This window comes from Sinocyclocheilus rhinocerous, unplaced genomic scaffold, assembly GCF_001515625.1.
Source record: "Sinocyclocheilus rhinocerous isolate Xijiao unplaced genomic scaffold, SAMN03320098_v1.1 scaffold1285, whole genome shotgun sequence".
Lineage (NCBI taxonomy): Eukaryota > Metazoa > Chordata > Actinopteri > Cypriniformes > Cyprinidae > Sinocyclocheilus > Sinocyclocheilus rhinocerous.
The window spans coordinates 950,505-963,342 of record NW_015645559.1 but is presented as its reverse complement, the minus strand read 5'-3'; the positions used below and the strand labels follow the sequence as shown (position 1 = coordinate 963,342).

The window sequence follows — 12,838 nt, the reverse complement described above, 5'->3', positions numbered from 1 at the left end:
GAATATTTAATGTAAATGTATATGATGAAATGAAAACAGTTTAAAATCGTTGTTTAATTCATTATTTTTCTATCTCCAGGAAAAAAAGTTTGTACATATGGGTCAGAGCCTGCGTTCAGGTGTGCAAATTTTCCCGTCAAGTTTGTTTTTATAAATCCCACCTTTTACGCAGGAAGTGGCGTACGCCTCTTTCAGGGCTGTTTTTGTGCGTACTCAGCGGTTATAAATGAGGCCCCAGGTGATGAGTGGTGCCTGAGTGCGGGCCCGCTCTAGAAAGAGTCCTGGTGGTTCCAAACTTCTTCCATTTACGGCTGATGGAGGCCACTGTTCTATTATGAACTTCAATGCTGCAGAATTTTTTCTGTACCCTTCCCCAGATCTGTGCCTCGATACAATCCTGTCTCGGCGATCTACAGACCTACTTGGACTTCATGGCTTGGTTTGTGCTCTGACATGCACTGTTAACTGTGCAGGTGTGTGCCTTTCCAAATCATGTCCAATCAACTGAATTTACCATAGGTGGACTCCAATCAAGTTGTAGAAACATCTCAAGGATGATCAGTGGAAACAGGATGCACCTGAGATCAATTTTGAGTGTCATGGCAAAGGCTGTGAATTCTTATGTACATGTGATTTTTCCGTTTAAAAAAAAAAAAAAATTTGCAAAGATTTCAAACAAACTTCTTTCACGTTGTCATTATGGGGTATTGTTAGTAGAACTTTGAGGAAAATAATGAATTTAATCCATTTTGGAATAAGGCTGTATCATAACAAAATGTGGAAAAAGTGAAGCGCTGTGAATACTTTCCGGATGCACTGTATCAGCCCAGCCAATGCTAACACTGAGTTACACTGAACCATTACAAAAAAAATTATTGTATCATGACTGGAGCCATGGACAACATTTTGAAGAAAAGAACAGATCTGTGGTGTGAAAGACCACACCAATGACACATCACCCATGGTTGGATTGAGTTATGGTCCCAAACTAAACATCTGACACTTGTTACGCTCTGAAAAGGAAAACAGAGGCTCTGCCGCTTGCAGTGAGAGCTGTCAGTGATTGAGTGTGTACGGGTTTACGCTGGCACACATCTTGGGCATGACAAACAATACTGTGTTTATATCACTTGTATTGACAATTTAAATGAGCTAATGGCAGCTTTGATCTAGATTACATACCTTGGTTAATAGTTTAACACCCTCACAGCCTGAGCTGACTAGACAGATTGTTTCGCTTGTGATGAAATGCTGAAACACTTGTTTCATATCCATATTCTTTTGATGAGGTATATCCATTACAAATAGTCATCCAATTTCATTAACATATCAAAAAATATATTTTAATAATCCATTAATCACAGATTTCATCAAATACAATATATTTTAATGTCATTCAAAAAGAAATATTACTTTAATGTAAACATATTTGCTCTGTATGTTTGCATTTTTATTTCAGAGACGGAGGTCCGTGTGACTCTGGGGTCTAAACCAGCATGCACTTCGGCAGAGGAGGGACAACTCTGGTTTGACACTCTTAAAAGAGGCCTTTTCCTATGTGATGGTGCATACTGGCACTCTATGCTGCAAGGTAGGAAGCTAAAGATGACTTTTTTTATTATTATTTTAGGTTTAAAACAAACTGTTTCATTTTAACTTTATAACTATGACCTGTCAAGTCAATTTCATGGGTATAGTTTGATATACTTATTGAACACACACACACGCACGCATGCGCGCACACACACACAATTTTTTCCCCATGCTATATAGTATATTTGGCTTTACATGAGTGTACTGTATGTATCCAAATAAAGCTGTATATTTTTTTTTATATACATACTGTATCTATACATAGAGCTCTATGATAGAGTTTTTCGAAAGTCTAAACAATCACGCAACAGAGATTTGAGTCCGCCATTTTAATTTAGAAAATCATGTTCCATTTACATTTAACATGCCATATTTAAATTTCATATCTTATAATTATTCACTACCATAACCATAATGGATCAGTCCCTTTACCAAAAAGTACTGTGACAGTGGTGATGATATCAGAGAGTAATACAATGGTATTTTATGATTACCATGAAAAAACCCTGGGGATGCTTTTTGACACCTTTTTGTTTGTGTTATGTCAGCTGAAGTCTCTCAGCAGCTCTATTTAATGCTATTCAATCTACAGAGAAAGACAGACTAGACTATGTAGATGATTACCAGGACCTCTATACCACCTCAGAGACGCTGGACATTGAGCTCTTCCAGATTCCCTCTGTTGGGCTGTTTGCTGCTATGGCTCATCGGGCCAACAAACCAGGTTCTGCCATCTACCGCTGGAACCATGGCCAATTCCAGCTCTACCAGAACATCAGCACCTTTAAGGCCCAGGCATGGAAGCAATTCACTATAGGGAGGAAGGTGAGAAAAGACAATAACGTTGTCAAAGTCTAAAACTTTCAAGTGGTACAGCTGTCAGCGAATATAGAGTTTAGACATATTAATCATTTCAATTTAATCAGATTTTTACAATTCTTTTAAAGGGGTCATATGATGCGATTTCAAGTTTTCCTTTCCTCGCGATTATGGTAAGTGGCGTTACATTTCCGACGAGTGCTTGTGTTCGGCCAATCACAATGCACTGGTTCAGCTGGCCAATCAGAGCAGACTGTGCTTGTCAAAGGAGGGGGCTTTGTTGAAAACGACGTGTTTGAGAGAGGCGGGGCATAGAGGACCTACAATAATGTACAGTATTTGAAAAATAATGTGTTTTTTGAACATTAAAGCATGTCAACATATTCTGTTATACCAAATACACAAAATAATGATCTTTAAAATAGCATCATATGAGTGTCTAATTAAAAAAAAAAAAGGCCTAATTTCATTGTACTTATTTTGATTTGGCAGGTTTTTCAAGAAAACTTTTTTTATTTGAATTTCAGTATTTTGGTTGTTTCTTTACTACAATCTTTGGACAGTTATATCACCTAGCCATTTTTTTATTGTAATTTTTTTCTGTGTGTTTTAATAATAATTGTGTCTTATAAAAAAAAAACTTGATAGAACAGAAAAAAAAATTTAAACTGTAAAAAGGTAAAAGCAAAAAGGACAAACAAGTACAAAAATATCAACATAAATTTTAACTAAGAAATTGAAACTGTAAAAGATGTGTATTCAAGTCACAGTTTTCACTCTCATTCTTCATTATTTTTTACTTTTTTAAAAGCTAAAATAATTGCTTTTTAAAATTACCATAGGTTAGAATGTATAAAAAAACAAGAAGAAACAACAATTACAAAAATATCATCATTAATTTCAACTAAGAAATTTATGTAAAATGTTTATTGAAGTCACAGTGTTAAAAGAAATAAATAAAATATATGAATTAAAAAAAAAACAATAAGGGTCATATCAATGATATAGAAACACATTAAACAGAGGACTTGAATTTGCAGTTAAACAGGCAAAGGTTGTACAGAGAGCAGTGATTGGCACTTCATTAGGAAATAATTACTGGCAGAAAAGGCCTGAGGTGAAATGTTAAGGGAGACTTACAGTCAGGAATGAGGTAAGGGGCAGGCAAGAACTGAGACTAGGTTTAGAGATACACTAGACGTGGTTCAGTACCATAAGTGTGATCTGCATGTTTTCCATTCAATCATGCACAGAGCCACAGAGAACAGACTTTACACTGCACTGCAGGAGACAGGTGTGTTTTGATGTGGTGTTTCTTACACTCAGTACAAACGTATGCAATAACTTTAAATCACTAGTGTAGTCAATCACAGAAATTAATTTCAAGTCTGATGCTTTCCCTTCCCCGAATGAATCATTTATACACATCTGTCTGTCTGCAGTGGACTGGTTTAGTCTTAATTATATCACACAGATCTTGAATTATAAAGACTAGGAAGCAATAAAAGTGCTTTGTTGAAACCTGCAGCCCCTTACAACTATTATCATCATCATTATATCACAGAGTTTGTATTTGTATCAGTTAAAACATCACTAAACTCTTCGCCTGAGTGAAATTATGACTCATACTAGGCTATATAGTACAGTATATCTACCACCTGATCTTCACACTGTTCTAAATTTAGTGAGCTGGATTCATGATAGCCAAATGACGGGCTGACTGATAAGTGTAACTCTATCTCTGTTTGTCTGTATCAGGCTCATTTATCACTGTGTGTGTTGTATGTGTGCCAGATGTTCTTGGCGGTGTCGAACTCTGTGGGCCCAGCGGACGGAGAGCGAGAGCTGTCTGTGATCTATAGGTGGAGTAATAAGAGGCTGAAGTTTGTGCGTTATCAGACCCTGGAGACGCACAGCGCTCGTGACTGGGAGGCCTTTCATATTAATAATGAAGCTTTTTTAGCTGTGGCTAATCACCGAACAGGTTGGTCCAACAATGGTGTACTAAGGCTGAACCAAGTGATTCCTTGGTGCCTACTAGGCTTATACATAACTGCCCTAAAATACTGCTAAATGCTTCTCAGTTCACCCCACACCATAAACGTTTGCTTCAAAATTAAGATTCGTTCTCACCGTCATGTCTTTCCAAGCCCATATGACTTCCTTTCATCTGTGTATCAAAAAATAAATAAAATTTGATATTTGAAGATATTTTTGCTATACAGTGAAAGAATATTGTATGGAAGCCTGTTCCATCACAGAATTAAAAAAAAATGTCATTGCAAATTTTCATCTCACAATTCTGAATTTTTTCTCACAATTTTGAGTCATAAGTGTGAGATATAAACTCTGACCTCTGAATACTGGCTTACTATCTCGCAATTCTGCATTTGTATATCACAATTCCGACTTTTTTCCCTTCTCTGAATTCTGAGTTTACATCTCGCAATTCTTTGGAAGCCCATTTCCGCCATGGAAAAAATTATTTAATTAATAAAAGTAACTGCGACTTTTAATCTCACAATTATGACTATTTTCTCAATTCTGAGTTCATATTTCATTACTCTGTTTTTTTTTCTTGCAATTCTGAATTGCGAGATATAAACTCAGAATTGTGAGACATAAACAGAATTGCAAGATATAAACTCAGAATTAGATATAAACGCAATTCTGAGAAGAAAAGTCAGAATTGTGAGATTAAGAAGTCACAATTACCTTTTTTTATTTTTATGGTGGAATAAAAAATAAAAAAAATTGTGAGATGTAAACTCGGATTTCTGAGGGAAGAAAGTCGAGATATAAAAATTTGCGAGATATAAAAAATATAAATTGTGAGTTGTGAAAGTGCAACTGCATGAAAAAGTTATTATTCTGAGTTTATATCTTGCAATTCTACCCTTTTTTTTAAAAGTTTGTATCTCGCAACTACACTTTTGTTCTCTCCCTCAAAAACTATTTTTTCCTCTATTTGTGATCAAATAAATACAGTCTTGGCTAGCATAAGAGACTTCTTTCAAATACATAAAAACAATTTAATTATTTTGACTGTTAGTGTATAAGTTTGGAGCCTCTGATGCAGTTCAGTAGATGGTATCAGCATTTCATTTTGTTACTGCTCTTAAAATAGGTGCCATTAGTTACATTTATTATCATTTCAAACCCTTACCTTATGTTCCTGTCATCCCTTTCAGAGAATGGCAATCACAACATTGACAGCATTGTTTATAAGTGGAACCCAGGCACTAAGACATTTGAGATAAACCAAACCATCTCGACATCAGGAGCTTATGACTGGGAGTTTTTCACCGTAGGGCCCTACCACTTTTTTTTTTTTTTTTAAATGTACCTGACACCTGTTCTCCCAGAATCACCTTGGGACATCTGTAGTATAGCTGGGGTTGTTTAAGTATAGGGTGAACAGAAGCTTTAACCGCCGTAAAAGACCCTGAACCGCTACTAAAGAGATGTATTGCTTGAAATCCTGTTGTCACAAACTTTTCATTCTTCACTGCAAATGATTTCACTAAAAATATAATATATTTTTACTTAATCAAAAGGAAAAATGAGAAATAGAAAATGTCTGTTCATGTGTACTGGGCTTAGAAAGGTGATTTCTGATAAATAACACTTACAGTAAAGGAACAATTCTTTTTTCCATTAAACCTAGGAAAGCTTAGGCACATGTTGTTGGAGCTACCCTTTTTTTTTTTTTTATAAAACTGAAGTGGATGGTAAAACTCCAAAATCGAAAAACTTCCAAGCCTTAAAATTAATAAAAGTAGTCTAAACGATTTGATGTTCAAATTGATAATATAAGTCACCATCCATTTTCTTTGTAATTGCAGTTTGGAAAAATCTTTTTTGTTTCACAGAGAAAATACAATTGGAGATGGCAGAATTTCTTTGGAGAACTATGCCTAAAATTGGTCGAATAGAACATTTTATTGAATATAAAAAATTACTAAAATCAGCAATCGGAAGTCAGATGAAAATGTAATGGCTTCTTTCATTCAAGTCTATAAAAATGTTACAAGTTTTTTTTTTTTTTTATCATTGTTGAATTTTCTCTAAATCACAAGTACATGTCAACAGACTTAACAAGGCAGACTCACCGCTTGTGATGTTGTCAGCCGTTTCAGAAGGGAATTTCCCAGTGTGCAGATGTGTTTTACAGGGGGAAAGAAAAAGAACAAGAGTTTTTTGTTAATATCAAGTGTTTAGATGATGTTACACTATAATTAAATTCTTGAGATCTTACCATCTAACAAAATCAAAGTCATACATCACAGTGATGTGATATGGATCTCATGAAGTTGTGGATGCAGTCAGTGTCAATTCGGCAGGACTGTGTTTTTCCAAAAATACCTAGTATTAACCTAGTATAGAAATACTTTTGAATGCACCAAGAGCTTGTAACACTCCAAAGAGAAAGGAAAACTTGAAATCGCATCATATGACCCCTTTAACCTAGTATAGAAATACTTCTGAGGTTTAACTTCTACTTACTAGAAATAGTGTAAGCAGGCTTTACCCTCGACCTTTTAAACAATTTAAAGGCAATGATAAAAGCCATGGCAGCATGAATGCTTTTGAAAATGTATTGTTATTACCAGACCAAATCTATTTTTCTTTCTCAAACTATATCTGCTCATGTCTCTAGACATTTGGGGCTACAGACTGGGAGATGTTTCAGATTGGGAACAGAGTCTTCCTAGCTCTTGCTAATGGACACATGCTGTGTGAGAGAGGACCAAGCCTCTATACCATCAACTCAACTATATATGAACTTGATATGACAACCAAGATGTTCCTCAAGTTCCAAGACATTGTGACATACAGGTAAAGCCTGAACTATAAAGGTTTGAGAATCAATTCTCCACATCTTTTGACTTGATTTCCTCTTGAATGACAGTGCGGTGGACTGGGAATTCTTTTCGGTTGGAGATGAGCATTTCTTAGTCGTAGCCAACTCTTATGATGGATCGTCTTACTCTTTGAACAGCGTTATATACAGGTAATGATTGAAAGCTCAAACATTTATACACAGATCATAACCCCTGACTTAAGAGATAAGTAAACCTATAAATTTCACTTAGGTGCTCATGGTATTGCTTAATAAACAACAATTTTCTGATATACAACAACTAGGCCTATATAGCCAGGATAAGACTAGGATCTGTAAATGATTTTCAATAGTTATTTTCTCAAATATTATCATAATATGGAAGCCCATTTCCACCTTGGAATAAAAAAAAAATCTCACAATTTAGAAATAACAATTCTCAAATAAATAAATAAATATATAATAAAACAAAATAAAAATAAACAAATATCTCACAATTTTGGCTTTCCCCCTCATAATTCTGAGAAAAAATGTCCAAAACGAAATATACAGCCAGAATTGCAAGAAGAAAAAAAAAAGAATTGGGAGATAAAGTTAGGGTTAGGGCCTTTTTTTTTTATTGTGTGAAGGAAATGGGCTTCTATAGGATATGATTACAGTATATCAGTGCTATAAACTATAAATGAATATTGAAGCAAATGAAGATAGATTTCCTTTCAGTATCATTGTTTTTGTCTCTCACAGATGGCAGGGATATGAGGGCTTTGTTCCTGTCCATCGGTTACCCACTATTGGATGCAGTGACTGGGAGTTCTTTACCTCAGCTGAGGGTTCATACCTGATGTACTCCAGTGCCAAAGCACCTCTCTCCAAAGTCTTCAAGCTGAGGATCCACTGAGGGCACAAACAATAGTTCAGTTTTTGCTTATTTTTATCATATGCCACAGAAGTTGATAGAACTGAATCGTTCTCTTCTTCTCTTGACTTACAAACCACTAACATTTGATGAGAAGCCCTTTAATGTCAGAGAAGTCAATCAAGCTGACAGTGGATTATGGAGTTTGATACTTCCTGAAAACTACCTCAGCTGTGTAAAAAGGACTGTCAAGATGCAAGATAAACTTTCAGTGGTGAATCTCACAAATGTGTCCTTAAATCACTGTTAAAATGACATTGCGGGAAAGACTATTCTGTTTCAAGAAGTCAACATCTGCGCATTTGACATCCTGTGAATACAGAAAGTGAAATGAGGGCACAGATCATTTAGGCTCTGTGTAACTTTTATTTACAACACACACTTTCCATAAATAGGGTACAATCATTTGTGGAACGTGCATACCAATGTTTAATTAATATTATATCCATAATGTAAAATAATGTAATAAATAATATTATTTATATGTAAAAATGTATTTTACCTCTTGTTCTTTGCACTACAATAAATTGATCTTACTTTATAGCGGTTTTATCAGTGTTCATGTTTCACAGATTTAAATATGAACATTTATGTGTATTACATTAATTTTGTATAGGCCGTTTGTGTATAACAACAGATTTATTATATAAATATGTAATCTTTAAACTACAGAACCCATAAAGCCAAGGTACAGCCAGTTGAAGGAAATATGTAGTTCTTCTAAGCTAAACAAGATTACTTGCACGAAGGAGGGCAGTTAACATGAGAACTACAAGTACCACAATGCATAGCGGCTTGACGTGTCATCAAGCAAACATGGCTGCGTCCTAAAAACATTAATGGTTTTCTACTCAGATTTCAATTTTTCCATTATTACTACTAATAAACTGGCCGATTCGAAGGAAACAGGCGAGTTTAAAAAGATGAATTTACTGAATACGTTAGCGGTCTAATAAAACGAAACTAATACAGCGGCTGTCAACGAAAACATAATTGTTTTTTTTAAATCTCAGTGGTGAAATATGGAAGCAGTGCAGTCACCTCTCAGATTTCCACGTTGCGTTTTAAGGACTGAGATTTACTCACGACGCCCGTGATTCATCCAGAGGAACGACACTTAGACAAAAAGAGCATTCAGTTCTTCTTTTGGTTTAGAAAGCGATGTTTAGTCCTGTAAAATCGTCGTATTCCAGGGTGAGTCCATTGATTGTTAATCGGGAGCTGGGGAAGACCAAGATGAGATAGCAAGAGGTGAAACGCTTTCCTTTCACAGTAAACGAAACTCGGTTCACTAAAGAACAGGAGGTTTACCAATAGTAAGCTTTACAAGGCAGCCGCGGCCATGTTTGGAGATCTGTTTGAGGAGGACGGGGATGGTTTTTCTTCCTTTACACCTGGCACAGGTGTGAAGGGGAGAGAGTGTGAGCCTCCACCACCCAGAGGGAAAATCAAACTCTGCGGGATCAAGAATCAGGGTGGCACCTGTTACCTCAACTCCCTGATCCAGACTCTGCTATTCACACCAGAGTTTAGGGGTAAGATGGGCTGGAAATAAATCAGATAATTAGTATGTCTAAAATTAACATTTTGTCATTATTTACTTAGTTCTCAATAGCATTCTGGTCTCTCTAATTCATAATGAAGCTTCGAACTTTTATGAATCTTTTGTTTTGAATCAATTATTCGGAGCTAGGGAAGTCACGTGACTTTATTACGCGATGCTTCCTTTTGTTATATATTTGCGAAATGTCGATGGTTCGTTTATCTGCTGAACGCATGAACCCGTGTCTAAAATGGTTAACATTTCTCGGGTGGGTTTTATAATTTAAGATCAGTTTTAATGAAAAACACAGGTGTGTGTGTGTGTGTGTGTGTGTGTGTACTGGAAAAATTAGTAACGTTCATGCCCAGAAACACACAAAACAGACTACAAACTGTTGAAAGAACACAAGTTACACATACATGTTATCTTAAATGATATTTAGTCATTTGTAGATTACACTTTCATGATAACATTTGCAGTTGGTTTGTAAAAGGTTGTTTGGGCTCGATGCTTGAGTTCAATGAATCGATTGATCCAAACTAATGATTTGTTCAGGAATCAGTTTCAACTTTCAGTTAGCTGCTAAGATTTCCACTAAATAACGATTCTGCCTTGTTTGTCCAACAAAGATGTTGATAAATTCAGAAGACTTGAAGGGCCATATGAATCACTTATTCTTTTCTAATTACTTTTTTGTAAGTTTGAAGCTTGACAGCCCAAGTTCTCATTCACTTTATATTGATGGAGTGGCAAAGAAAAAAGAAAACAAAGCCATACATGGTTGGAGCAACATGAGAATGACAGAATTTTCTTTTTGGGCTGAATTGATTTTTTATGGTGTTATGACATAAAATCATTTCTTACAGAGGAGCTGTTCCGTCTCGGACCGGATGAATTAGGATGTCTGGCTGACAAGGACAAACCAGAGGCAAAGGTGTGTGTATGAATGTGTGTAAGTGGGAGATGAATAAAAGGCTTTATAAGTTTTTATACAGACCAGATGTATAGATGTTTATGGTTCTGTATGATCTCAGGCCCGTGTGATTCCTCTGGAGCTTCAGAGACTCTTTTCTCATCTGCTGCTGGTGGATGAACAAACAGCCTCCACGACAGACCTGACCGACAGTTTTGGCTGGACGAACAATGAGGTACAAAGACTTGTGATCTATACTTACTGTCCATTTAGCAGGTACTTTTCATCTAACAGTGACTGATTGCAAAGATAGTGCCTTTGTAATCTGGGGTTAAATGGTTCCCCAGGGTCGCATGGGTCACTTTGGGTAATAGCATCTATGATGTAACTGAATGATCTTGCTCAAGGCAAAATCAGCAACTGTTCATTGATACTACACCTTTAAGAAATTCCCCTTTCCTCCTTCATATGTGAAATAGGAATGAGTGCTTTACTCTGGTTTGAGAAGTCAAAATGTGTGCTTGTAGACCAAACAGTGGCTTGCGAATCAAACTAAAATGATCAAGCAGCTTGTTCAAATCTTTGGTCTTATGTTTTGATTTTGTCTTTAGGAAATGGGTCAGCAGGATGTGCAGGAGCTGAACCGGATCCTGTTCAGTGCTCTGGAGAGCTCTTTAGTAGGCACTTCAGGCAGCAGTCTCATACACCGGCTGTACCATGGGACGCTTGTCAACCAGATCACCTGCAAGGAGTGTGGCAATATCAGTGAGAGACAGGTCAGAAAGAAGAATGTGCCCTTTTTTCCCTCTACTTATTTTTGCTTCCAGCAGTCCAACTGTGACAACTTTAAATATAACCAGCACAAAAACGGCATATTTATTATTTATGATACACTGTTCAAAAGTTTGGGGTATTTATTTATTTCTTTGTGTTTTTTTTTAAGAAATTAATAATTTTATTAGCAAGGACACATTCATTTGACCAAAAGCCACAGTAAAGACATTTATCATGTTACAATAGATTTCAATTTGAAATAAATGCTTTCATTTCTGTTGTCTCAGGAGGACTTTCTGGACCTGACTTTGTCAGTGCGTGGTGTGAGTGGGCTAGAGGAGGCGCTGTGGAACATGTTTGTGGAGGAGGAGATGTTTGAGGGTAATAATCTGTACCGCTGCAGCAGATGTTATCAGCTGGTTAGGGCCGCTAAGGTCAGTCACATCTCAGAACTCAAACTCTTTTTATCTAAAGAGTAAAACTGTTCATTTGTCCTTCGAGGCCTTACACAATGGAGAATTTTTGCAAAATGAGGTATACTACTGTTTAGAAGTTTATTGTCTGTAAGATTGTTTTTCCTGTTTTTGAGTTGTCTTTTATGCTTACCAAGGCTGCATTTAATTAATTTGATGTTAAAAACAGTAACATTGTGAATTATTGATACAATTTAAAATAACTGTTTTCTATTTGAATATATTTTAATATGTAATTTATGACGCAAAGCTGAATTTTCAGCATCATTACTCCAGTCATCAGTGTCACATGATCCTTCAGAGATCATTCTAATATGCTGATTTGGCGTTGCTAAACACTCTGTGCAGTGTATGTTTCATTCATACTCGTAGCCGGAAGGGCGCTCTCGCGTAGAAAGTCCTATGAGGAAATTCCTAATATGGACAAAAGCGTCCAGCTATCGCTGTATGAAAATAGTTGTTTTCACAGAAAACAGAAACGTTTGGAAACATGAAGACATCAACATACGATTGCGACAATATATGGTTTATTTGTGTTTGTCAAGTCATCTCCAGGTAATAAATAAAGTATATGAACAATGCAGTGCTAACCGACATAGCATTTATTACAGTATAGAAACTATTCTGCCTTATTATGTGATAAAAACGTGTTTGTAGTATATAAACAAATCATTATTATTGGTCACTGTCCAGCAGTTATCTGATTTCTAAGCCAATTAAAAGCTAGAAATGAGAGAAAAATTAAAGTTGCCTATACACTACCAGTCAAAAGTTTTGAACAGTAAGATTTTTAATGTTTTTTAAAGAAGTCTCATCTGTTCACCAAGCCTGCATTCATTTGATCCAAAGTACAGCAAAACAGTAAAATTTTAAAATATTTTTACTAGGCTATTTCAAATAACTGTTTTCTATTTGAATATATTTTAAAATGATTGCTGTGATGCGCAGCTGTATTTTCAGTCAT

At 35.9% G+C, this 12,838-nt stretch overlaps 2 protein-coding genes and 1 long non-coding RNA gene across 5 annotated transcripts in view; 2 read left to right on the top strand and 1 right to left on the bottom strand.

Moving 5' to 3' along the window:
- Positions 1-8,541, top strand: part of LOC107706680 (thrombospondin-type laminin G domain and EAR repeat-containing protein) — a 15,810-nt gene extending 7,269 nt beyond the window's left edge. Inside the window, 7 exon segments of the mRNA XM_074560056.1 lie at positions 1,460-1,591; positions 2,186-2,418; positions 4,207-4,396; positions 5,604-5,754; positions 6,991-7,251; positions 7,325-7,426; positions 8,000-8,541. Coding sequence (XP_074416157.1) covers positions 1,460-1,591; positions 2,186-2,418; positions 4,207-4,396; positions 5,604-5,754; positions 6,991-7,251; positions 7,325-7,426; positions 8,000-8,153 — 1,223 coding nt within the window. The 3' untranslated portion in view covers positions 8,154-8,541.
- LOC107706682 (uncharacterized) lies at positions 2,328-9,762 on the bottom strand. Of its 2 annotated transcripts, XR_001636172.1 has the most exons (7): positions 9,661-9,762; positions 9,483-9,565; positions 9,213-9,392; positions 8,094-8,149; positions 6,525-6,526; positions 4,546-4,582; positions 2,328-2,404 (listed from the first exon to the last, which is right to left on the bottom strand). It is a non-coding gene; the product is annotated as an uncharacterized LOC107706682 (long non-coding RNA). The 2 variants fall into 2 exon arrangements; XR_001636173.1 differs by lacking the exon at positions 4,546-4,582 and having other exon boundaries at positions 2,331-2,404.
- usp40 (ubiquitin specific peptidase 40) overlaps positions 9,496-12,838 on the top strand; it is a 17,994-nt gene continuing 14,651 nt past the window's right edge. For both annotated transcript variants that reach the window (XR_001636171.1, XM_016510469.1), the window contains exons 1-5: positions 9,496-9,706; positions 10,581-10,648; positions 10,749-10,862; positions 11,239-11,403; positions 11,689-11,835. Coding sequence is in view for 1 of the 2 variants with exons in the window: in XM_016510469.1 (XP_016365955.1) it covers positions 9,514-9,706; positions 10,581-10,648; positions 10,749-10,862; positions 11,239-11,403; positions 11,689-11,835 (687 nt within the window). In the remaining variant the exon portion in view is untranslated. The remainder of the gene's footprint in view (positions 9,707-10,580; positions 10,649-10,748; positions 10,863-11,238; positions 11,404-11,688; positions 11,836-12,838) is intronic.